Here is a 27,478-nt window from a genome sequence, read left to right as displayed (position 1 = left end):
TAAAAACCCAATCTTTGTTTGATGAAGCTCCAACTTCCTTAAATAACTCCATAAACAGCATTACTAGCTTCACTAATGAACCAGATTGACTTTATTTCTGTCATACATTTACAAAAGGTCTTATTGAGATTAAAAGAGGTTTAGATGTTGATGTCTGTTTAAAAGTAATAGTTTGTTTTGATGTCACCATTATAGTGATCAGTGTTTGCTTTGCTTGGGCAATTTGACTCTTGACTTTTCAATGTTTTTCTTTAGCTATGTTTGTTATGGCAAAAACAGCAAGAGAATGTGTGATTGAGACGCTGGTTGCTTGCTGATGGTTAAGATATCATCATGTAACAGTCTGATTATCTGATTTCATCCAGTCTAATCTATGGTATTAGTTGCACATTATTTATTATAACAACTCAATGGTTGTACAGACTGAGATCCAGCAGAATTTTAATCAGATCATTTCAATGATTACAAAAAAATCCGTGTCACACAACCATCAAGAATCAGTGTATGAATCTCAACAATGGTGACATACTTCATGTTGCAATGTATTCTGTGTACATCATACAAAACTTATCATTGGCTCCCAGAATGCATTGCAGCATGAAGCATGTCACCATTGTTGCGATTCATACACTGATTCTTGATGTTTGTGTCTGTATAAGCATTCAGTATTTCAAAGTAAGTTGTGAACAATGTGTTTTAAAAATTACAGATAAAAATATAGATTATCTGATTAAAACTTCTAGATTTTATTCTGCTGAAATGCATTAGTACAGTCACTAATATAAAACTAAGAGCATGGAATAAACTCTAGATGAGATCAGTTGGTCAGATCACTATATGATGTTAATATCTTTAACATTAGCAAATAACCAGCATCATCTGATCACATTTTCTCTCACGGTTTTTGCCATAACAAGCATAGTTACAGCAGTCAGATAAAAACTAACATTGAAAAGTTTGAGTCAAACTGCCCAACTACTGATCACAATAATGGTGACTTTAAACCAAACTATTATTTTCAATAAACCATCAACAGGATAATGTTCTAACTATGTTATCAATAATGTTTTTAGAGAATGTTATCCTATCTTTTAGCAGAACACTCTGCTGCTGAAAACATTCCCAGAACATGAAAATTTCTAGATGGGCTATTGAAAAATCCAGCATACGCTGGTTAGGTATGTTTTGAAGCATGGCTGCTGGTTTAAGCTGGTCATGAGCTGGTATAAGCTGGTCATGTGCTGGTCCTAAGCTGGTCCTGAGCAGGAGCTAGTTGCTTAGGACCAGCACATGCCCAGCTAAGGACCAGCTTAAACCAGCTCATGACCAGCAAAGGACCAGCTTAAACCAGCAAAGGACCAGCCTTAATCAGCTCATGACCAGCAAAGGACCAGCTCAAACCAGCAAAGGACCAGCTCATGACCAGCAAAGGACCAGCTCAAACCAGCCAAGGACCAGCTTAAACCAGCTCATGACCAGCTAAGGACCAGCTTAAACCAGCAGGGGACCAGCCTTAATCAGCTCATGACCAGCAAAGGACCAGCTCAAACCAGAAAAGGACCAGCTTAAACCAGCTCATGACCAGTTAAGGACCAGCTTAAACCAGCACAAGCCAGCAGCCATGCTTCAAAATATACCTAACCAGCATATGCAGTTTTTTTTCAACGGGGAAAGCAACTGCATATGAAAATCATCTGACAATGGTTCTGTCTGTAAAGACGACTCATACTTGAGAAGACTCATTCTCGTCAACTTCTTTCACATCCCTGAACTGTGAAAACATTTAAGTGTCCGGCGTCACTTCCCATTTCAAACCCTTGAAGTCTGCATGAAGAGGACTTTACTTCCTTATTGCAACGTCTTTCCAACTGAAATGAAATACTAAATAGAGGGTGGGGTTTTATCTTGTTGCTCCTCATCTCCGTCTCTCACTTGCAGCAAACTAATGGAGGGTTAAGGATCTGCTGGCCAAGCCTTTAAACTGACGTCATCAGAGAAGGAACGCCATTCCAGAGCAAATTTTCAGATTTTGATTAAAGATTACAAAGACAAATAGTTCTCTTTCTTTTTTTTTTTTTTTTTTTGTGGATTAACTTGCATGGATTAATTGTTCACCTCAAGACTAGCAATGTGTGCAAAACAAAGTAAATATTGTCACATTTTATGTAATGTGGACTTTAAAGTAACCGGCATTCATTCTATCTCATTAATGTAATGAACACAAACTAACCATTAGATTGTTAGTCTAATTAGGTAAGCAACAATAAGAAGTAACTTTATACCCCTCTTTGCAGAAAGAACAATTTCCTATTACTTTGAGCTGCTAGTTTCATGAAGGATTTATAGTGTTTTTTTGTTTTCTGAGGTTTACGTTACCTTCTTGCACGTGAGTGTACGTGATCTTGAATCCAGACACCTTGCTCTTGGGTTTGGTCCAGGACACCTTGAAAGAGCTGTTGGTCACATCGCTGAAGGCGAGATTAGATGGAGGCTCAGGGCCTGGGTACAGAACATGAAACACGGGTCAAGATCAGAAAGAGACAGAAAAGAGAAAGGCAGAAGAAAAATCAAGCCGACAGATAAACAAGAAGTCAGAATCAGAAGAAATTTGATGTAAAAAGACGTAAGGACAAATACAAAACCAGAATAAAACATTATTAAGCAGTTCTTGTTTACTTGCATTCATACAGTTCTCTCATCTCTGTGACAAACCTTACATACGTGTCTCAGAAATAAGGCTGGCTATTGGTTATTTGAGTGAAAACACAAGTGTATATATGTGCAGTCGAAACATATATACAGTATATAGGCCATCGCCTATACAGAGCCCCACAGAAACGTCACTGTTAATGACTGACATGAAATCCTGCACAGGAGCAAGAAAACACAAGCATGATATTATGATGCTGATGCTGCTCTTTTGAACCTGGAGAGGAGAAGAAAAATGCAAAGAAGAGATGAGTGAGGAAGTGAAGACACTGAGGAGGAAACGTGGTGAATGGCCGTTAAGTCATTTCATTAAAAACAACACATTTTGTGTCTCGTTGGCCAACATGGAACAGGTTATTTTACGTGAGATTCAACCACTGCTGTTGCTTTGAAATCAAGGGGGCGACCATGGTCTTACCCTGGACTGAGGGTGAGTGATGAGAGGAGACATGAAGGTGGCTGACTGTTATCTTACCCTGGATGAGAGAAGATCAGAACAGCGTGAGCAGGACTGTCTCGTGAATATCTCTTACTGTTTGTACCAGAACTCTGCTTTGTTCTGCATTAGCATCTCCTGAGTAGTCATCAGAAGGAATATTCCAGGTTAATATTCCCAGAATGGGACACGTAAAACTCAGCATCTGTAGCATGTTGTCGATTACCACAGAAAATCATTTTGACTGATCCCTCCCATTTGTAAAGAAGAACAAAAACATTTACAGTAATGCAGTGGACACATTTCCCATGGTTTAAAAGCAGAAGCTTGTATTTATGTTACAAAGAAAAGGTGAGTTGATTCTGAGTGTGATTCCAGTGCCCAACAGATGACCAGAATAAAACAGTTTAGAATAAAATACTATTAACTCAGAATCATCATGGCATCAAACTGTTTATACTGATTTTACATAACTAATACACATGAATGTAATGAATTTAATTCGATTTTTCTTAATTTCAGCTTGTACTTCTGTGTGTGCAAATGATTTTCTGTCATAATCAATAGCATGCCACAGATGCTGCTATTAACCAAAAATAAATGAATAAAATAAATTGTTGCATTAATCAGTGGTAACTCTCATATCCAAAAAAGATCATTCTCAAAATGATAATAAAAATTATAAGTTATGTTAAATTAATTCAGCTAAATTGATCCAAAAATACACTACACATGTATTTAGTGGCCGTCATAGTAAAAATGCATTTGTATAATCCAATGTTAATATCAGTTGTGAACAGTTAGTTATTATTACCATGAATGGAGACAATGTTAAGGTGAAACCATTAAACAAACTGTTTTTCTGCTGATATTCAAGACATATTTGCATGATAGGACTGTGTGGACAGACATACTGTAGGCACAGTTTTTGCAAAAGAACGGAACATGGCATACTGTTCTTCCACAGAGGGGTAGGGGTGTGAGTTTTTGCATTCGAATCAATTCCACTAGCAATTTATATAGTAATTTATCAAAAAAAGATTTTTGTAAATTCAGGGTGATTTAGTTAGTCTAAAAACACGTATATTGAAGGCAGTCTGCCAAAGCAACAGCTTGTGGAATGTTCTACTCTATGATGTAATAGTGTCGATAAGCACCGCCTCCGCAGAAGAAGATCAACGCCTGCTTCTACATCACTGCCTGTTTAGCCCCACCCACCAATTCTACATCACTGCCTGTTTAGCCCCGCCCACCCATTCGCGCATGTACGTGAGAGGCGAATGCGCAGGTCTATGCAGAAACCAAACAATAAAGTTGCTCTGAAACAACTACACGCTGTACAGTGCCAAGATGTGGAAAAACAGTGTTTGTGTTGCCTTCATTTAGTAAGAACTCGGTCCTTTGTTCACTTCATTTTACCGCGGATTTGTTTACAAACAAGGCACAATTCGACGCAGGATTTTCAGAAAGATTGAAACTAAAAGACGATGCTGTGCGACTATATTGGATCTGACAGTAATGTCGCATCACAAGTGTGAGTAACTGTTTTTATTACGTGATCACTATTGCTTTGTCTGTTAAACAGATGGTTTAATATGAATATTTATGTGTTTTTAACCTAACATCTGTGAAGGATGTAGGCTATTAAACATGCACAGCTATTACCCAATCATAGCAGTGGATTGTAGACTTACATCCGAGTCTACAATCCACCACGCCTATTCAAACAGAGCATTCTGAAGAGGGGGTCAAAAACAAGACAGAAAACATTATGTTGATAACATTATAAGTGGACCTCAGAGAACAGTACAAAATAAAAAACAGAGGCAGTTCATGACCCCTTTAATGTAGTGGTTCTCAAAGTGTGGGAGATCAGCAGAAAATAGCCGTAGCAGTGATCTAGCGCGTGAATGGTGGTTGGCCTTTTGCCTTTTATAAGACAGCACCGGACACTAATTCCTCTGAAACATTTTGACTTCACACTGTCTTGACTTCACACCATCTCAGCAAGCCTGACATCGACCCTCACTATCGAAAAGTAGTGCTTCTGCGGACAGCATCATGAACTCGCTTCCGTTCAACAGCAACAAAAGCACAGTGACTACACCGGATGCAACCATTGTCACGTCCAGCGTAGACAACCTAAAAGTTGTCTATGCGAAACATGACAGAGCGACAGCTGCAAATCAATTGCCAGATTTTTTTTAAAGGTTCAAACGGGGGCATTACCAAAAAGTTTGCGAACCACTGACGTAATGAATTGCAAAGCATTTGACAGGATTTTAAATCAATGTATTGAGAAAACAAATCGTTAAAACAACTACTTTTAACATAGATGGGGAATAATTACATTTTTTTTTATGTCCATCTACTTTGTCTTTATTTTCTAGCATGCTAGTTTCCTAATTTAGTGCTCAGTATGTAGGCCACACATTGTCCACAAAAGACCAAATGCACAAGGTTAGCACTGAGAACAAAGGTGTTATACTCAAACATTTATTGACATTTACACACTGGACATTGCATGGATTTTAATCAAAGCTTCGAAGAAGTTGACTTTGATTAAAAAGCCCTTGCTAGTCAAGGGTACACTCTACAGTGAACAGCATGGAAAGCAACAGTGCTGACAAGCTTAGAAGTAAAACTGAAGATATTCAGAAATATTTTCTTAGAATAACTACTTCGACCATTTACAGAGCAGTATCGACAGATTAAGGTTTAGCAATACTGACTTTTGGTTTTGGGTACCTGTATGTACGATGAGGTTGTGAGTTTTGGAGCGAAACATTAGTCCCTTCCCAAAGATGGACACAGAGTACCTGGTCTGTGGCGAGAGATTCACCATTTGGTGTGAGTGGGCCGCTCCAGGGAGAACTGTAGTAAAGCTTGTAATGTTTTCTCCACTCTTGTTCATCTTTGGACTCTGTACATTAGGTACGAGTTCATAGACTCTACTTTTTCCCTTGCTCAAACTACTTTTCGTTGCTGCTGTTGTCTTAAGGCCCTTCTCATCATCATCGTCTTTTTCTTTTTCCTCACTCTTCTCATTCATCTCATCCTTGTCTTTGATTTCTGGTCCAAGCTCAGTTTGAGTGATTATGAAGTGTTTGAACTTTTCTTTCGGTGCACCCCATATTAGTACAAACCCTGTTGATGTCACATTGTTGACCCCCACATGCTCAATGGAGCCATCTGTTTCGCTCAACACATATTCCTGAGCACTATTATCAATATCCGTGGGATGGTCTGTGGAAGAAGAACTGTCAGAGTTTCCTTTTCCATACTGACTGATGTTTGGGCCCACTTGAGTATTACCACCGTGTTTTATTTGGGAATGTCTGTTGGATGATCCATTGGTCCTGTTGAGAATTACATTCGGTCTAATCTTAATACTAGTGCCATTTTCTTTTGCAGGGGTTAAAGCGGAGTTTACTGGTTGGATTGGACCTCCTTGGTTGATAGTCTTGTTGTTTCTGATAATGGCTTTTGAAGGAAAAGGCCGTCTTACTGGTAGTCCCTGGTAGGGGTGCTGAGGTGACTCTAGAATTGGCCTTGTACGGTTCTGAAAAGGACGACGAGGATAGGAACCCCTAAACGGTGTGCGTCGATATGGCATCAGATCTGATTCTTTGACGCCTCTGTTTTTTATAGCAGTGTCTTTTTTCAGGGGGAATTTGACTGGCGATGGAGTTGGAGTCTCAGTTTTGGACTTGTGAGCAAGTTCGGGAGTTGAATCTTGGAATTGCCTTGCGGATGGAATTGAATTTAGCACTTGCTTCTCAACATGCGGTTCTTTAGCAAAACGAGAGGCAATGGGACTAGGCCAAGATGTATGCTTGTGTTTTTGTGTCTCTAAAGATGAGGAAGAGGAATTTGACTTAAAAAGCAGTCTACCTACTATTGGTGGAGAACCTAAACTTGGGGCTTTTGGTCTAGTTGGCTGTCTGGGGATGGATAATGAAAATGCCTGCATACTGTTTTTCCGAGGCGGTCTTTCTGCTGTTGACCGATTTCTTGTTGTATGTTGATTCACTCTCTCAGGTTGTGCCAAAGATTGTGGTGTAGGGAGGTGATGATTGTGTAGGGATGAAGGAGCAGATGTGGTGGTGAGGGGCTGGTAAAGTGTTGTCTCAGGCGGTCTCGTTGAAAAGGGAGTGGCATTCATTACATTTGCATTCTTTTCCACTGTCTCTTCATCAGTTTCCTCCTCTCCTACTTGCTCTTTCACACTCCTTCTGGCTTCAGATGTCTCAGCTTCAGACCCTGTAACCCCCATTGCATTGATTGTAGATCCGTCTGTCAGAAGTTTGTGTAAGAGATCATTTCCATTTACATGGCCAACTATAACGGTCAGGTTTTTGGTCAGTGCATTGCCATCTGACATATTTCCATGTATCTTTCTGTATCCAACCAAAACCTTTCGAACACATTTTGTCCCATTAATATAGGCTGTTAGGTTTTTTTCTGTTGTAATTGTTGGCTCTTCGGTCGATTCAGTGACGTTTGTGAAGGGCAGTGGGGTGGCAGATGGGGTGGCTATGTGTTTTTGGAAGGTGGAGCTTGGACTGGCATGTCCAGGTGTCTTGACAGATTCTCTTCTAAAGTTGGTTTCAGCGTTTCCCTCCTGAGATCTTGTCTCTTTCATTGCCAGTGCCAATGGTTTACCACCAGAGACAGGAGAAGCTGAGTCTACATTAGGTTTCCTTGGTCTCATAGGATACCATGTTCTTGACTTATTTGAAGAAGGCACAACAACTCCCCCTTTTGATCCTATCTGGGAAGAATTTAAATGTTTTATCTCTGGACTATAAGGTCTTCTTATGGTTTGTGTACCGGGTTTGGGAAGCATCCCATGTGGTCTTTTTTGCCCAGGTCTAACAAGTATGCCTGTTTTGAGTCTGCTCATATTCCCTGCTCTTTCTGGATTTTCAACCTTCCCTTTTGTCAATTGGCCCCCTTTGCTCAGTCCTTGCTTTTGCAGGAAGAGGGTTCCTTGGAAACTTGGTGTCTTTTCTTTGTTGCCATCTACCTGCACGGCCGGCGTCTCTGTGGTCATCCTGGTCACAGGCACTGAGGCATTCCCTAAAGGCACGAATTAAGTCAAAATATGGATTCAAAATGAACTTCTCCCTAACAGTTCAGCTGGAGAGGGAAATCCTGTTAATAAAAAGCTGGTGTTAATGCAACAGGTTAAGTCAGTTATCCAAACAGTTCCGGCATTGAGGTGGCCACTATGCTTATGACATCAGGAAGTTTTGGTCCCCTCTTAATCCTATAGAAAACTGGACAGGTTTAAATTTTCTGCAAGAAAGAAGAAAGGTAAAATATTCCTGAAGAAATTGAAAATGTGGCATTGCTGGTTAGAGTGATCATACTGTGTGTGTGTGTGTGTGTGAGAGGAGAGGTGACACAATATTTTATTCTTCACAAAAAAAAATAAAAAATCAGAAAAGAAAATGATCCAATCATGTACGTTTAAATGAGACTCTTCCCTTTTTAAACAAAACTCTGCCTCACCACTTATAAAACTCAATCACAATAGCCTGAACATTTCAACAGTGAGGTCACTGGATTGTAATTATGACAGATTGACTGGGCTATACACAATCAGTATGAGCCTCACTTACATTTGCATCATCTGGTGGCTATAAATACATTACTTGACTTACTATGATGACTTTTCCTTGTACTCTCATTACCTGATGCATCCAGATGTGTCAGTTTTGCTGTATGCTGTACGCACTTATGCTTAGCACGCAAAGGTGCCTGGATTCAAAAATACTACCTTAAAGCAGTCATACATTAGACGATGTATGTTCAGATCTTTCTTCAGATGAATGCAGATGAAGATTTTTAGAAATATAACCTCTTATCTCCAGAGGAAACAGCCCTGGTCAGCACGTTGTAAAGAGTGATGTAAACACAGGAAGCTTGCACACAGAGAAGCACAAAGGACCGTCTCTTCTCTCGTGAGCTTCACAGCACAATTATATCACCAATTATCAAATGAGCTCCAAAAACAGACTGCACGATAACTTATGCGCAAAAATCCATTGTATGACTAACGTGACTGTTTGCTATGTGTACGACAGCAGATGTTTTGACACTCCACAGCTGACTATACCTGCTCATGTTAAAGACATTTTGCTTTTAAGTGTAACAAGCTTAAAGCCATGATCCACATAATTTTGTGAGCTTTAAGAGCTGTTAATAAGAATTTCTGTTCAGTTGCAATTCATCTTCATGAGAACTCACCAGGAGTTGCTTGTGCGGATGCTGGCAGGCTCCGGATGCTATCTTTCTCTGCCACTAATGAGATGTCATACAAACGGCCCGGCTCCAAGCTGTTGATCTGGGCTGAATCTTTCTCTGGCAGCAGGTTCATTTCTGGAAGTCTGCTCAATCCATCTGTCTGATTGGGTGCAACGGAGAGGACGTACCTGTCAATCTCCCCCTGTGCTTTCTCCCATTGGACAATGACTGATGTAGTGGTTGTCTTCACAACTTGCAAGTCTTTTGGGCCAGAGATCACTGTTCAAAAATAAATCCAGGAATGAATCACTTGTTAAAAACGGACTAGAAATCTACAAAACACATGGCCACTGATCCTTACGATCCTCCTGGCATAGACTCACATGTGGTGAATTCTGCTGTCCTCTCCATTCCTATCGTGCCGTCTTTCTCTCCGGTGATGCTGACCGTGTACTCCTGTCCAGCAGCCAGTCCAATCTGAGTGTAGGTGCTCAGACTGCCAGTGATTTTGGAGCTTATTTTCGGATCTGTTTCTTTCTGTGGAGAGAATACTGTAAAAATCAGTGCGCCCACATGACTTTATTTGGATAAACCCAAACAAAATGCTAAACGTTAATTGCATTAATATTCATGTTTGCTTGTAACGTGAGCATGTTGTGATATACTAAGTAGAGCCCTACCGATATATCGTTTTGCCGATGTTATCGCCCGATATGAGCATGTCGCAGATATACTGTATCGTATCGGCGAATATGCCCAGGTCCTGATTAAACGATGAGCGCCGCCATTACGCAGATGAAATGCTTTTAAATGGAGTAATTACTTAGTTTGTCCAGCAGAGCGTGTTCCATGGTTTGCTACTGGTGACCAAGGTCACTGGGTCTGGTCCAACAACAAAGGATAGCCTGACTTCCTGTTTGTTGTTGCCACGTGTTTTGAGTTTGAGCTCCATCAAGTTAATTCTTTATAGTCTATTTTTTATCTTAAAATCAATTTTATACACCATCATTTCGGTTTCTACAATGTGTGACTATATCCCCTATTGAATTCTACAACAAAAACAATCAGAGTGCTTTGTTATCACTAGTTTTATTTTGATTTCCCCTTTCCACTATTAGCTTATAGCCCGTTAGTATCGCCAGCATGGTTGCCGCTAATCTCGCTTACATTGCAAATACTCTATTCACAAACATTACCATTGTTTTACTCACTGTTACTTGCATTAATGGTGGATGTGTGTCTACCTTTGAGTGCAGGTGAGGACACGTTTGAGCTGCATTCGGTGCAGCTCGAGCTGGAGGCTGTGGACAAGCAGATCCACAACCTGGTGGAGAAGCAGACCCAGCTGAGGGAGCAGAGAGCCGCGCTGACGCTTACAAATCCGGGGTAAGTATACAGCGCGCTGCTAACACTCCCACCACCTCTACTCCGTATGTTTCTCTGCACAGGCCCCGTGCACACAGGAGGCGATCTTCCCAGATGTCATATATCGACGAGGACACAAAAGGTTCAATAGACTTTTTGCTTTAAACGAATGGTTATTGTCATGGTGTAAAGAACAGAAACTGCTCTTTGTTAATAATTGGAATCTTTTCTGGGAGCGCCCTGGGCTTTTTCGCGCTGATGGCCTGCACCCCAGCAGAGTCGGAGCGAAACTCCTGTCGGACAACATCTCCAGGACGCTACGCTCCATATGACTAGTAAGCCAATTCTCATATAACTGTTATGATGACTTTTGTTCTACCCACTTAAATGATATAAGTACTTGCGGTGTCCAATCTATAAAGACTGTGTCTGTTCCCCGAATAGTGAGGTCAAAATATAAATTTAAAGCAGGCTCTACAAAACATCTGATCGTGATTAAACCAGAAAAATGCAAAATAAATGAACAAAAACAATTTTTTAAATTTGGGCTCCTAAACATTAGATCACTCGCACCTAAAGCAGTTATTGTAAATGAAATGACTGAAACCTTGCTCAAACCAAATGATGATATTGGTCTAAATGAGTCTACTCCACCAAGCTACTGTTATAAGCATGTGCCCCATCAGACTGGTCGTGGCGGCGGTGTTGCAACAATATATAGTGATATTCTCAATGTTACTCGGAAAACAGGATTCAGGTTTAATTCATTCAAAATACTTTTGCTTAATGTTACACTGTCAGATATGCAAAAGAGATCTCTCCTATCTCTTGCTCTGGCAACTGTGTATAGACCGCCAGGGCCATATACAGATTTCCTAAAAGAATTAGCAGATTTCCTCTCAGACCTATTGGTAAATGTTGATAAAGCGCCAATTGTCTGAGATTTTAACATTCACGTTGATGATACAAATGATGCATTAGGACTTGTGTTTACTGACCTAATAAACTCTTTTGGAGTCAAGCAAACCGCCACCGGGCCGACTCATCATTTTAATAATACGCTAGTGGAAAAACAGTATGTCCAGCTATAGACAGGCTCTAAAAGCTGCCAGGGCCGAGCATATCCGCGAACTCATAGAAAATAACCAAAACAATCAAGATAAATAAAGGTTTTTATTTAGCACAGTGGCTAGATTAACAAATAACCAGACGCCACCCGATCTAAATATTCCCTCACAGTTTAATAGTAATGACTTTATAAATTTCTTCACTAATAAAATAGATAACATCAGAAATGCAATAACAAATTTGGATTCTACAGCCTCTAGTACTTCAGCTTCATTCACCACACTCAAAGAAAAACTGCAGTGCTTTACATTTTAGAATTGCGTGGAAAAACAGTATGTCCAGCTATAGACAGGCTCTAAAAGCTGCCAGGGCCGAGCATATCCACAAACTCATAGAAAATAACCAAAACAATATAAAGGTTTTTATTTAGCACAGTGGCTAGATTAACAAATAACCAGACGCCACCCGATCTAAATATTCCCTCACAGTTTAATAGTAATGACTTTATAAATTTCTTCACTAATAAAATAGATAACATCAGAAATGCAATAACAAATTTGGATTCTACAGCCTCTAGTACTTCAGCTTCATTCACCACACTCAAAGAAAAACTGCAGTGCTTTACAAATATAGGACAGGAAGAGCTAAATAAACTTATCACTGCATCTAAAACAACAACATACCTGTTAGATCCTGTACCCACTAAATTACTGCAAGAACCGCTTCTCAATTTTAACTCATCGTTATCTTTAGGTCACATCCCAAAACCATTCAAGCTGGCGGTTATTAAGCCTCTTATTAAGAAACCACAACTAGATCCTAGTGAACTGGCAAATTACAGACCCATTTCAAATCTTCCGTTTATGTCTAAAATTTTAGAAAAAGTTTTCTGCTCAATTGTGCTCCTTCTTGCATAAAAAGGATCTCTATGAAGAATTTCTGGTAAACTGCACTTGTTAAAATTACAAATGACTTGCTTCTTGCATCAGACCAAGGTTGCATCTCATTGCTAGTTTTACTTGATCTTAGTGCTGCGTTTGACACTATAGATCAAGACATACTCATAGATCGATTACAAAACTATACTAAAAGAACCAAAGACTTGTGCATTGAATTTATTTAATACACAAGTTTTACAATTTGAGTTGAATTACTGAAATAAATGAACTTTTCCATGACATTCTAATTTATTGAGATGCACCTGTATATATTATGTATGAATATACTGTATTCTACATACAGTACCAGTCAAAAGTTTGCACACATGAATGGGAAGTGTCCAAACTTTTGACTGGTACTGTACTATAATATACACATAAAGAATATCGGCCGATATATCGATATCAGACTTTTTTTACTCCCTAATATCAGTATCGGCCCCCCCCCCCAAAAAACATATCGGTCGGGCTCTAATACTGAGTGTTTATTATATAAAGTGGGTATCTACAATAGACACTAATGTTCATTCTGTTTCTTTTTATTTACTGCTGTGATAAAAAGAAGCCATGAGAGTCACTTAATTTATATTCTGTTTCAACCTGATCATGAGGTTGATCATGAGCCATATCACCCTGCAGCCCAAGACTGATTGCCACACTGAAGCTAAGCAGGGTTGAGCCTGGTCAGTACCTGGATGGGAGACCTCCTGGGAAAACTAGGTTGCTGCTGAAAGAGGTGTTAGTGAGGCCAGCAGGGGGTGCTCACCCTGTGATCTGTGTGGGTCCTAATGTCCCAGTGTAGTGACGGGGACACTATATTGACCAAAAGCACCGTTTTTCGGATGAGATGTTAAACCGAGGTCCTGACTCTCTGTGGTCATTAAAAATCCCAGGATGTCCTTTGAAAAAGAGTATGGGTGTAACCCCGGTGTCCTGGCCTAATTCGCCCATTGGCCTCTGACCATCATGGCCTCCTAACCATCCCCATATCTGCTGATTGGCTTCATCACTCTGTCTCCTCTCCACCAATAAGCTGGTGTGTGGTGGGCGATCTGGCGCAATATGGCTGCCGTCGCATCATCCAGGTGGATGCTGCACACTGGTGGTGGTTGAAGAGATTCCCCCCTTCTATGTAAAGTGCTTTGAGTGCCCAGAAAAGCGCTATATAAATGTAAGGAATTATTATGAGAATTTGTTAGTGCTGCATGAGGTGGCGGTTTTATATGAATTTGTACAATCTGACTTGTATGAAACCCATCTGTAAGTAAAACCATGAACCATGAAGCTCCACCCATAAACTTAACCATCAAAGAATATGAATGAGATTGTATGAATTCATGTGGATTTGCCAAATTACACAATAACGTTAGTTTATTTTGATAGTCCACTGTAGATATTCTACTAACTATAAGTAACTTTGCAGCAATATGTTAACTAACTCTCATTTGAGTATTAGGTTAGGTTTAGGATTAGTACAATAATTTGGCAAACTTTTAGCCAGTAGAATGTGTTGGAGGGCCATCAAAATAAAGTGTTAGCAGATATTAATCAAACAGTCTACTAATACACTAATGACTGCTAGCTGACATGTAGTTGCAAAGTTACTTATAGTCAGTAGAATGTCTAAAGTGGACATGAAATAAAGTATGTACACTATACACTATTGACACTTTGATGATCAGTCAATAAAAGTTCAATATCACCAATATCATCCCTTCATTTAAATCTACACACATGAACATTACTAGACTGACTGCAGATTCATCTTATGAATTAAATGTGGTTGGTTTTTACCAGGTTAAAATTTGTTTGCTTGTTAGGCTGTTATGAGTAGTTGCCAGGTCATTGCTTTACAGTTGTTATGGTGTTGTTAATGGTTGCTAGGGAATTGCTAGGTGGTAGTTTGGTTGCACAAGTCTTTAAAATCAGCTAAATGAACAGTGTTTTCTGGTTTTACTGCTGTTCTTTATCGACACTATCCAAAATGTCTCTGAACTTAATTGTGCAGCCAACATTTACAATTGAAACTTCCTATGAAGTGACAGATTCTGACAAATTCTTCCACCATAATGATTTTGCATGGCTTAAAGACAGTAATGAGTTTCCTGGTGGTAATTTCTGACTTCTATTTCAGTAATACATTCATTATCAGACAGCCAATATTTTACACATAACAGAGACCTAGAGGACCATTTATTGCATACATTGGCAAAGCCACTCTCCAGTACTTTATTAGTCCTAAATTCACTATGCCAATTGGGTGGTGCTGTCTGGTCTTCTTGAGTTTTTGTTTCTTATAATAAATTTAATTGGGCCAGTTGAGAGCCAATCTTTCTACAACTTATCTAAAGAAAACATCACAACTGTGCTTTTTATTGACATCTTTCTTCATGTTTGAGTTATTTATTATGATTGTATATCTCGTGCTATTGTTGTTGTCCTCCTGCCGTCTCCAGCGTGTGTCATAGCAGCTGTTCTGTGATGTCATCTCTCTGGCTGCCGTGTGTTTTTGACCATGTTTACGCCTTTCCTAGCAACAAGCATCCCACATCTGTCTCTCTTTCTCTCTACCACTCCCTTTCTCTGTAGCTGCTGATGGATTTCTATCTTTCACTGCATTTCCTCACCCCGTCTCCAATAATCCCACTGAACTTTCTCTGCCCGTTGTCCTATTCTTCCTCTTTAATCCTTTGATTCATCTGTTACTCTCTTTATGCTGTTTCTGCCTACTTTCCTTCTTGTTCTCTCCATCTTTTTTTACACCCACTCATTCATGTTTTGTGTGAAAAAATGTGCCCTTTTTATTGTCTCAGTGGCTCCTCTGTGTATTTTTCCATCTAACTGCCATTAATATCATTTTCACATATCTATACAGTGCTGAAACATCTGTTCGTTACAGCATTTCCCTTTGCTGTCTGTCTGGTATGTAATAACACATGAACATGAGACCAGTGACCAAAGTCCAGCAAAAAAAAATGCACTTTTATTGTTATAGGTGTGGTCGCTGATCTTTGTTTGGTCAAGGATGTGGAAGTTTCTCTTAGTTCTGCTGTGGGAATCAAAGCTCCAAAACAAAGTAACTACACTCTTTTTGAAAAGAAAAGAAAAAAAAGCCATATGTATGGTGAATACATTGGTACAGTACACATTTTATAATTTAATAAAAATTGCATTATACCTGACCTTAGTGTATATTTGAACTGAAAAATGTACATGAATTTTAGAATTTCTTGGCATTTGCCGTTAATGTCACCCTTTTAATGACAGCAGAACTGCAGCCAAAACATTTCCATGATCAGTGGCATTAATTTGGCTTTTTGATTAGTGACCTAGAAATGATTTACCTAAACTGTAACCTAAATTGTAACCTAAACTAACTAGCCCCCCCCCCCCCCCCGCTCCCTAATCTGCAAACAGATTGCCATTGTTCTTGAAAATTATAAAGCAGATTGTTTTGCACTTTCCCTTTTGAGGAAACATGGTGCTGCATTATAACTTTGATGCTATGGGAAAGTCTCCAGTGTTAGCGGTGTCTGAAGCATGTGTGCCAACTTATTTGGCTGTAGGCAGTCACATGATGGAGCATGATGCGCAAGCAATGCCATAAAAGAGTAGCTACATTATGAAATCCCCAGCTTCTTTGTCTTCAGGAAACCACCTTGTCTGTGTGTGCATGTGAAGATGTTGTTTGTAACAATGCGAGCTTATGTCAGTTCAGAGAGTGTGTATCACTGTGTTCCATTATGGCCAGAGATGCACACAAGCTCTGAGCTGTACTCTGTTGGCTCTCTTTGTGAAGTATGAGAGTCAAGTGTCTGCAACTTGTGGTTCAGGCCCTGCATCTGTTGAGGCAGCATGGCCAACTTTTGGTCATGGGGATTGCTGATAGAACCAGCGGATAAGCTTGACAAGGAAGTTCCCTTTCTGTTCATTGCTCTGTGGCTGTTTCCGATCTGACTCTGATCGTTTCTATGTAGCAATGGATGAGTTACTATATCGTCTCTTTCTAGGCAAACAGAGGGCTGGTATGAGGTTGGCAGGGTTGGTTGCATTGCACTATCCACTAGTCTGCTATATAGTGCTCTAGAGATATGTCTTGTGAAGCTGCTTTATAAATGAAATCAGTTAGAGATGGAAGATTGAGAGTTATCTGGGAAGGTTCCCATTTTTTTAATTTCATCTCCTTGTATAGATATTAGGGTTTTAAGTTGAGTTAAGTTGAGCAGTCCCGTTTAAGGGTCGCTTTCAGCAACAGGGACACGGGTGCTAGTGGTAATAGAGTTTTGAAGAATTTTACTCTGAATTCCTCAATTGGTTTGAGGTATACACAAGAATATATTCTATAGAATCTATTGACAATGGCTGTTAGGGGAAGAAGCCTGCTGAGGGCCTATGAAGCGGTTGGTCATGGTGAGATGAGATGACCTCTTCACTAACCAATAAGAATGGTGTAGTCATGTGTCAGTCTGCTTTAACGTGTCAACTGAGTTGGATGTGGGTGTTGTCTTCTCACCTTCTCTTGTCCCACCCAGCACTGTGGCTGGAGGTGATAGTGTAGATACATACATGGTAGCAAGCTTCCTCAGGTTACGAGAAAGGGATGGATGAGTAGTACGAGCTGGAAGTGGGCATTGTGGATGTGTAAATGCATCTGTGTAGCATGCGTCCTGCAGGAATGGGTGAGTTGGCGGAGTTGGAAATGGGCTTTCTCTGTCGCCCCCTCCAGTACTGTAAACTGGAGTTGAGAATGCTGATGTAGAAGGATCCATCTTTACACACTTCCTCATGGTTTAGCATGCTTTAGCAGCCCACTTTCTTAATTGCCCCTCCAGCCTTCACCTGGAGGTAGTAGCCTGACAAGAATATGTTGGCTTGTTTCCCTAAAGGCAGTGTAGACATACTGGGTGGTTATGGCAGTTGCATGCCGTCATTGTGGCAAACTGCCCTGCTAACACTGAACGCGTGACATGTCGACACCTCCACGATTTGTCCGTGGTTCCAATGAATGAGACATATGGTGGTCCCTTAAGGGATCTGCGCTAAGAGCCTTCAGATGACACCCTAGGAAGGGCAATGAGTAAATCGAGAGTGTGGTGCTCCTTTCTCTCATTGGCTGCCCCTTCTGGTGGGGTCCTGAAGTGCTCTTGCTTTGTCTGGTGAGGAGAACTGAGTGTTGAGCAGGCTGTTGAGAGAGACTTGCTCTCTTCTGTAGCCCATTAAATTCTGATCTTTTTGTCTCTCAACCCTGCTGTTTATTGGCATCTGAGCTGCAGAATGTTCCATGCCTCTAGGCACTAAAGTTCTTGTTCTCTTGTATGCTGATGGAAAGTGATACAGCCACCATCCAGTCAAGATTGAGATGGTCCCTGACAAGAAGAACTGAAGGACCTAAGTCTCTCTTGACTTATGTTCACAGCACAGATGGGCAGACATTTGGTCACAAAGCTTTGTTCACACTGCAGGCAAATGTGGCCCAAATCCAATTTTTTTTTGCTCATAGGTGACTCTGATCTGTTTTTCTCATGACAGTGTGAACAGCACAAACCACATGGAATCTGATCTTTTCATTTTTGATTTGTGCCACTTCAATTTGTGGTACTAAATTCAGTGCAGGTCAGATGCTTTGCAATGCAACCGCAGTCTGAATTCATGCGACTTTTATGTCACTTTAGATCAACATTCGTCAATATTCTGTGCTCATGGGAGTCACTTCAAAGATTTCACATACCCAAAGTTATCAAGACAGTTGCAAAAGGTAGTCAGTGGAAGTACAGTGATGTGTCAGAACATAAGTATTACAGTGACAACACTATATACAAGCAAAATATGAGGGCTTGTATTAGAAAAGTTTATAAACTCTGCTCTCTTTTGTCACATCCTTTTCTTAATTTCACATTGCCTGCAAATAATTTCACTGGCTTCTGCAGCAGATCACACGATAAATAGTCAAGTCAAGTCAAGTCACCTTTATTTATATAGCGCTTTCAACAATACAGATTGTGTCAAAGCAACTTTGCAGTATTAAATAGGAAAAAAGTGTGTCAATAATGCAAAACGACAATATTAACACTCAATTTTCAGTTAAAGGCAGCTCATCATTGAATTCAGTGATGTCATCATCCAGCTCAGTTCAGTTTAAATAGTATCTGTGCAATCAAGTCGACTATATCGCTGGATATTAAGTGTCCCCAACTAAGCAAGCCAGAAGTGACAGCAGCAAGGAACCAAAACTCCATCGGTGACAGAATGGAGAAAAAACCTTGGGAGGAACCAGACTCAGTCGGGGGGGCCAGTTCTCCTCCGGCCAGACGATAAATAAACACATAATCACTTACTTTATGTCCTCTGTGTTTACTTCCGTATGACAGAGGAGGAGAATGATGGAGTCTTGGTTCCTTCGACACACTGTTTTCCTGTTTAATACTGTAATGCTGCTTTGACACAATCTGTATTGTAAAAAGCGCTATCCACCAGAGTCCTCATCCATAATGGTCACTAGTCAGAGTCTCCAGCCATCAGGGCCACCATGCTGGAGTCTATAAAGAGTTCCTCTGGGCGTGGAAGACTGATTTCCAGTGTGGGGGACTCACAGCTTATGTTGCAGTCTAGGCGCTCTGAAGTTCCGCAAACTCTAGTCCTGTCATGCAATGCCCGACGGTCCCAGAGGTCCTTCCACCATCAGCTGCACTTTCTGTGATATGGGCTGCATACACTTCTCCTGACCCTCCTGAGGTGGTGGCCGTCTCTGAACCCTCTGCCTGTTTTGTCATGGACAGGGTGCATCTGGACCTGCCGGCTCTACTCTGGCATACTACTCCACCTTGGTCTCCAGCTCTGTCAGCTCCACTTATGGCTCTGCTCTGGCTCCCTGTTCACCTCTGTCTCCAGACCCACTCCCTCCTCATAGGCCTGGGCCTAAATCCCCCCCGCCCTTATCTGCTTCCGCTCCACCTCACTCCTGGCCTTTCCAGCGACTTATAAATGAGGACAATGGAAGCAATCAAAATCAACAAAAGTGCAATGATATGCAAGTGTTATAATAAGTCTCAGTTAGCTTAACGCAGTACATGTAGCAAGGTTTTTTTTTATTTTATAATAAAAAGAAAACAGTATAAATAATATAGCAAGCTAGTGTTAGAGGCCCTTTTTTGCTTTTGTTAATTGTATAATAAATAAATTATAAAAGGAAAAACAAAACAAATAGATAGAATTAAAAAGATTAGAGAAGCTGTTTTTTTTTTTAAGAAAACAAGCAGTTAGTACATGAATAGAGTGCAAGTCTAAAAGGGGCACTTTTTTTTTTTTTTAAGAATAAAATTAGAATAGAGAGTGCTAGAGTTAGAGGGTCAAATAAAGATGGAAGAGATGTGTTTTTAGCTGATTCTTGAAGATGGCTAAGGACTCAGCTGCTCGGATTGAGTTGGGCAGGTCATTCCACCAGGAGGGGACATTTAATTTAAAAGTCAGTGAAAGTGATTTTGTGCCTCTTTGGGATGGCACAATAAAGCGACGTTCATTTGCAGAACACAAGCTTCTAGAGGCACATAAGTCTGAAGTAATGAATTTAGGTAAAGGGGTGCAGAGCCAGTGGTGGTTTTGTAGGCAAACATTAATGCCTTGAAATAGTAAATAAAACTAATAGTAAATAGCAACTAATAGTAATAATAGTAAGTAATAGTAACTAATTACCCACACCTGTTCCCCATCAGCCCCTTGTTTTCCTGAGTATATATACCCCCATTGTTTCCTCTGTTCAATGTCTGGAGTTGTCCTCACATAGATGTATTGTGTGAGTCTTTTTAGTGCTATATAGACACAAATGTCTATCCCATGGTTGGTTTTCTTGTTTTTGCCTGTGTTTATCTTGCTCCTTGTCTGGATTAGTTTTGTTATTTTTGTTTCATAAAATACTTCTTACTTCTACTAGGCATGCACCATTATTCAAATTCTACCAAATACTAATAAGTTAAAATGTATTTCAATGTTACGGTCAATAGCCAATAAATCTGCATTGTTAAATTCTATACTATTTTGCCAAAATAATAAAAATAAATAAATAAATAAAACACTACATTTATAGTATTAAAAATCCATATTAATTTAACAGTGTTATTAAATTATTAGTGTATTTAATGATTAACTTACATTGAGCATTAGATAATCTAAGGATAGTCTAAATGTACAAATACAGAAAGTGAGCCTGGGTAATTAAATGCATGGACTAATACAGTATTAGCTGATATATATTCAATAGTGACACCAATTAATGTCTATTATTGGCCAATAAGAAATATGATACCAATATACTATACATGCTGTAACAAACTCCAAAAATAAACATGACAAACTCCAGCTGGTCCAAAATGCAAAAGTTTGAGTTTTCATTATAACAAGGAAGTATGACCATTTTAGCCTGGTTCTGTCAAAACTGCACTTGGTCTGTATGAAACATGGTGTACATTTTAAAATCTTGCTGATTACTTATAAAGCCCGGAACGGGACTGTGACTAGAAAAGCAGTTTCCTATTTAGTGCCCAAACTCTGGAACAATCTACCTAACACTGTTCGGGAGGCAGACACACTCTGTCAGGTTAAATCTAGATTAAAGACCCATCTCTTTAAACTGTCTTACACATAACACCCTATTACATTTCTAGAATTCAAATCCATTAAATAATTATTAGGCTGCATTAATTAGGTCAACCAGAACCAGGAACACTTCCCATAACACCCAATGTTCTTCCTACATCATAAGAAGAATGGCACCTACGCTAATATTAGTCTGTCTGTCTCACCATTATACCATCATTATCATAGTCAGCTGAATCCAGCTTGTATCCAGACCAGATTTTGGATCTGCACCCAGGAATGACCACAACACCCCCACAGTGAAGGCCTTGACCATTATATGAGTCCTTTAGACAGATTCTCAGCAAAGACCTTGCCAACCAGACAAGCCCTCAGCACAGATTCCTAGCTATGCCAGAACCAGCTGGGACCAAAACATGGTTTTAACAAGAAGGACATTCATCATGCTGAATGTTTGATAAAACTGAACTTTGAACCTCTGTAGAAATAAGATGATTAAACTTTACATGATTATTAGACTTCTCCTCTTGTGCTCTTTTTGGGCTTTTATTTCTTGTAGGAAGCTGTCTGAGAGCTGCGGATTAGACTGAAGTGATTCAAATACTGTTGCATGCAAAAATAAGAGTTTCAGCATGTTGGGATATTTCAGAGATTACAGCATCATCACATTTCATTCCTGAAGCATCTGATGAGCCTGCTGCAGTCTCTCATTGATAGAGCTTACATCACCCACCCCACAGCAGATTGGTAGCATATGTTTCTTAATGAACAATTGCTGAAAGAAACAGGCCATCAAACGGAGCTGAAACATCACTGTAGTCCAGCAGCTGGTTGCAACAAACCCCTCAGCTAAGGAAACCTGTATGGTAATTCCATTACAATTACCTCAGCTCAACCTTACCTACAGAAGCTTCCCTCTTCCTGGTCCAGAAATGAAACGTCCAATAACGGTCAGAAGTACTGAATCCACAGTCATGGTGACATGTACTGTATGACTTCTGTGGCTCCCTAAAACAACTGGACTTTATATAGTCACTCGTAGTGATGGGTGTTGTGTATGATTTCAGTAATGTTGAGATGGTTGCTGAGGTAGAGATGGGCACTAAACATTCAGTGGGCTGTAAACCAAAACAAGGCTTCTATCCAAAGCAAATAGCTCGATTTTCCACTGCCAGATTGGGCTCACTTTATGTCTGTGTAAAAATTAATTAGTTTTTCCTTTGGAAAACACACTCGGCCAGATTTAAATTTGGGCTGCTGCGGGTTTTGTTAAATGCTTTTCTGTATTTGATATAAGAAGAGGGAAAAAAGTAGGTGATTCTCATTTACGGTTTATTTATTTTGGATGTACTGTATAAATTATGTATAAATTCTTAAAATGATTAATTCAATAATTAATTTAAATAATACTACATTTTAAACAATCTATCATTTTCACATTCCGTTATATTAAGTTTATTGCCATTGCCATTGTACATTTTCTTTGTTAAATGTGATTCTTATTGAAAGGGTGAAATCCTGTTTCATTCCATCTCTGAAGTGTTTGAAGGGTGGAAGTGACCTCATGTTTTCTGGGTTGAACATCTACTGCTATTATTCACCCATTTGTCCTTTTGACGAGATAACAATGAAATCGGTGCTTATTATGTTTATCATGCAGTGTGTCATAATGAATTTGTACATGTAATGTTGTGTGGTAGGGCTGTACTTGCCCTGCTGGTGAAGGTGATGTGGTAGGTATCGTACTGCACAGCAGGTGGAGTCCAGAACAGAGTGACAGATGACTCAGTGATGTCCCTGGTGTTGAGACGCGAGACGCCCGCCAGTGCTGGACAGAAGACGAAACAGATTCAAACCCACCTGTTTCTACTTGAAACAATAACTGCAGTGCTGTATGTCTGATTACTGCTGACCCGCTGCTGTATTCACTCACCAAGAGCACTCATAAAGACACAGTGAACACTCAGGGCAATACAAAATATAATGCTGGATTGTTACCATATGTGTAGATTATTTAAACACCTTCAAATGGAATATAAAGACGCTCTTTAAAATGTCTGTAAAGCTGTTATACCATCTGCTCCTTCCCAATGGAAAAAGTAGACATACTCAGAAGCGATAGAAATCAGATATGGATTTGTCACTTTCCATGAATAGGTTCCAAAATAAGGCTTGAAACTCCTAAAGCGTCATGAAAGACTAAAACATGTTTTTGAGATGTTATCATAATAATAATAATAATAATTTTATTTTATTCAATTAAAAATTATCTGTGGCAAGCACCCTAAGTGCAAAAATCAGCCAATTGTAATGTGATTTAATTGCTTATCACTTTTGTCCAATATGTGGCGCTGTTATCAAATTGATGTGCTCAATGTGAGGTGACAATGACACACATAAAGTTTGTGTCAATATTCCACACCGTTTCAGAGATACAGCCTTAGATGCAGTTTGGCATCATTCCATCAACATGAAATCCAGAAAATTTTTCCAGCACGGTCTGGAGATGATTCAAATTGAATTTGGTGAAAATTATATCAATGGCTAAGATAAGTTCAAAAAAGTAGTAGTTCAGAACATTTCAAAATGGCAGACAGCAAGTTCAGCCAAAAACGCTGTCTTGAAACTTTTTGAGTACCTTCAAGGCATTATGCCACATACCGAGTTACAATGATATGCCAATATGTACCAAAATTCAAAACAACAGATGCCCATAATGGCCAAAGTAAAACTTTCCATCAATATGCCTCACCAAATTCAGATTCATTAGCTACTATAGGTAAATAACTAGAAAAACAAAGTGCAGTAAACTGTAAAACTATTTGCACTAAACCAGCATGCTTATGATTACAATTAAGAAATAAAAATAATATGACAGAAAGTATAATTTGCAATAATCACACAACACAACAAGTCTGGTTCAAGTTCTTAAAACAGCTTCACATGCTCATGAATGAATTAGTGTGTTCTTTAAGAACAGCTCGACTAATCAGCTGGAATTCCATACATCTTTGTTGGTATGGTCTGGAAATGGTCTAATTCGCTTTTTTGTTTGTTTGTTTGTTTTTTGGACTCTTCATAAGACAAAGAATCAGAGGAATCAACATAAACAAATGTGGACAGCTGGGCAGAAGGTTTGAGTTTGAGAGTCCAAATCTGCTGCGCTTAATGTTCAAACGGTCCTCTGTCTGTGTACTTTCCTATGTGCATTTCTATGGGCCATGCGACAATTACAAAGGTAATTACAATTACATGGGACAAGAGTTTGGTGCTTTATCCCCAATTGATTCATTGGAAGGTGAAAATAATAGGGGCTTTTACACCACGCAGTTCTATGCCCTCAGTTCTGGGAACTAGCCAGCAGGGTCGTTCCAAGAAAACCAATTTCTTCCTCTGCCTGTTTTTCTGGTTGCATTCGCACCGGCAGCAGGAACACTAAAGCGCCGACAGTGATGTCTTTATTTGCATTATTCACAAAAGTCAATAACTGGTGAATGGAGGACGCCGTGATCAGAGCTGCTTTTGTTGTGTGTCGTGGGTTTCATGATGGAGACAAAATGTAAATGCACAATTTACATGATTAAAAGAGCATGAAAATGTGACTAAATGTCCTATGACAACTTGCAGTGTTATCATCGAGGAAAAGAACAATGCTGCAGACAACAGGTAAATGCCGTTATCACTGTTTTCCATGTTTGTGAAGTAAATATTTTTACACGGCTTTGCTGGGTAAATGCCGGATAGCCGGTCTTTCGTATGTGTTTGGCAAATCAGCGTACACTTACGTCACTGGTAGTTCCTATACAACTGTTTTAGACCCTACTCTGAAGTAGAAGCTAATTTAGTTCCCCTAAACGGAGTTCCTAGAACCAAAGCGGTGCGAACACGCCAAAAAGCGGCAACTTCCACCAATAGTTCCAGGAACTATGATAAGGTTCCTCCAGTGTGAAAGCCCCTAATAATAATTTAGTCCTCCCCCCTCCCCAGCATCACAGTATATGACTTTTTCATGTTCTATAGTGCAGTGGTTCTCAATTAAGGGCCCGGGGACCTCAGCAAACTTTCAAAGGGGCTGCAGAATGACTTGTGATTGAACACTCACCGTTGCTGTTAATATTTATTTTAAAAAAAATAATAAAAAAAGCAGTAAAACAAGCAACCTTGTCATAATTACAGCAGAAGAAACACAGGAAACACTGTGCTGTTGGATTGTGGGGGCCTTACCGTCAGAAAGGTCAAGAACCTTTGCTAGAGTCAAGTTAGCAGTGTCTCATAATTATTCATGAGACTGTGTGGACTTATCCTATGAGAAGAGACTGTCATAATTACTATGACACCAAGAGACATGGTGCTTCAAACACTAAAGTGCTTCAGTGAGTTGATACCATGCTGAGACTTGAATGTGCAGACTTTTTACACACATTTTATTGCATTACTCACTAATACAGTAATATATCACGTGCATCACTCACCAGTGTCGCAGTTTTCCCCTGTGAAGCCAGACTGACACTCGCTGCAGTCGGGCCCCGTGAAACCACGCCGGCACACGCAGCGGCCCCTCACACAGCGGCCCTTGTTACCGCAGTTGTTGGGGCAGGTTTTGGTGGAGCAGTCCTGACCGGAGAAGCCCACTTCACAGACACACTTCCCATTCACACATCTGCCTTTGTTATTGCAATCATTGGGACAAGTCTTGATCGAGCAGTCCGGTCCAGTAAAACCGTTATCACACACACAGCGGCCGTCGACGCATCTGCCCTGGTTACTACAGTCTCCAGGACAAGATCTGGACGAGCAGTCGGGGCCCGTAAAGCCGCTCTTACAGACACACTTGCCGTTTACACACTGTCCACGATTGTTGCAGTTCTCTGGACATGTTCTGACAGAGCAGTCCGGCCCAGAGAAGCCAGGATCGCACAAGCACTGTCCGTTCACACATCGGCCCCTGTCATTACAGTTCCCCGGACAGGACGTCTCAGAGCAGTCCTGACCAGCGAATCCTGAGTCGCACACGCATTTTCCATTCACACAGCGGCCCCTTTTATTGCAATTAGCCGGACACCCCCGTGTTCCACAGTCAGACCCGGTAAACCCTGCATCACACACACACTGGCCGTTCACGCAGCGACCTCGCTTGTTACAGTTATCCGGACAGCTCCGTGTCCCACATTTAGGCCCGGTAAAGCCGGCATCACACACACACCTGCCATTCACACAGCGGCCCCTGTCGTTGCAGTTATCAGGACATGTGCTGGAGGAGCAGTCTGGACCGGTAAAGCCTGGGTCACACACACACTGGCCGTTCACACATCGGCCCCGGCTGCTGCAGTCATCAGGGCAGTCGGGTACGCTGCAGTCAGGCCCACTGAATCCTGGGAAACACACACATTTGCCATCTACACAGCGACCCTGGTCACTGCAGTCATCCGGACACTCGTCGGTCGTGGGACGAATGGTGGTACAGACTGCACCTGTGGAGAAATAAAAACATATCACACCATCACACCGGGACTCAACTGTGTGTCAGAAAGAAGAAAAAGCTAAAGCTAAACTTTCTCATTAGTCTAAAAACAGCTTATATTGAAGACAGTCTGCCAAAGCAACAACAACAAGCGATTTACATCACTGCCTGTTTAGCCCCGCCCATTGATTCTACATCACTGCCTGTTTAGCCTCGCCCACCGATTCTACATTACTGCCTGTTTAGCCCCACCCACTGATTCTACATCATCTGCCTGTTTAGCCCCGCCCATTGATTCTACATCACTGCCTGTTTAGCCCCGCCCATTGATTCTACATCACTGCCTGTTTAGCCCCGCCCACCGATTCTACATCAATGCCTGTTTAGCCCCACCCACTGATTCTACATTACTGCCTGTTAAGCCCCACCCACTGATTCTACATTGCTGCCTGTTTAGCCCCGCCCACCGAGTCTACATTACTGCCTGTTAAGCCCCACCCACCGATTTACATCAATGCCTGTTTAGCCCCACCCACTGATTCTACAGCACTGCCTGTTAAGCCCCACCCACTGATTCTACATTGCTGCCTGTTTAGCCCCACCCACCTATTCGACCTTGCTGTAGGTTAATGCCAACACAGGGAACCCAAGGTCTACCCG

General features: G+C 40.5%; 1 protein-coding gene across 3 annotated transcripts in view; it reads right to left on the bottom strand.

Annotated features, from left to right (window-relative positions):
* The window catches only part of LOC107567814 (tenascin-like), a 45,313-nt gene that overhangs the window by 12,636 nt on the left and 5,199 nt on the right, over window positions 1-27,478 (bottom strand). For 2 of the 3 annotated variants that reach the window (XM_016253583.1, XM_016253584.1), the window contains exons 3-8: window positions 25,830-26,828; window positions 23,070-23,185; window positions 9,781-9,934; window positions 9,401-9,676; window positions 5,894-8,227; window positions 2,377-2,499 (exon numbers count right to left, since the gene is read on the bottom strand). In XM_016253583.1, coding sequence (XP_016109069.1) covers window positions 2,377-2,499; window positions 5,894-8,227; window positions 9,401-9,676; window positions 9,781-9,934; window positions 23,070-23,185; window positions 25,830-26,828 — 4,002 coding nt within the window. The remainder of the gene's footprint in view (window positions 1-2,376; window positions 2,500-5,893; window positions 8,228-9,400; window positions 9,677-9,780; window positions 9,935-23,069; window positions 23,186-25,829; window positions 26,829-27,478) is intronic. The other variant, XM_016253585.1, reaches the window with a different exon arrangement.

This window comes from Sinocyclocheilus grahami, unplaced genomic scaffold (genome assembly GCF_001515645.1).
Source record: "Sinocyclocheilus grahami isolate Dianchi unplaced genomic scaffold, SAMN03320097.WGS_v1.1 scaffold1191.1, whole genome shotgun sequence".
In the NCBI taxonomy this organism is placed as follows: domain Eukaryota; kingdom Metazoa; phylum Chordata; class Actinopteri; order Cypriniformes; family Cyprinidae; genus Sinocyclocheilus; species Sinocyclocheilus grahami.
The sequence above is the reverse complement of the archived record's forward strand: the minus strand, read 5'-3'. Positions and strand labels throughout refer to the sequence as shown.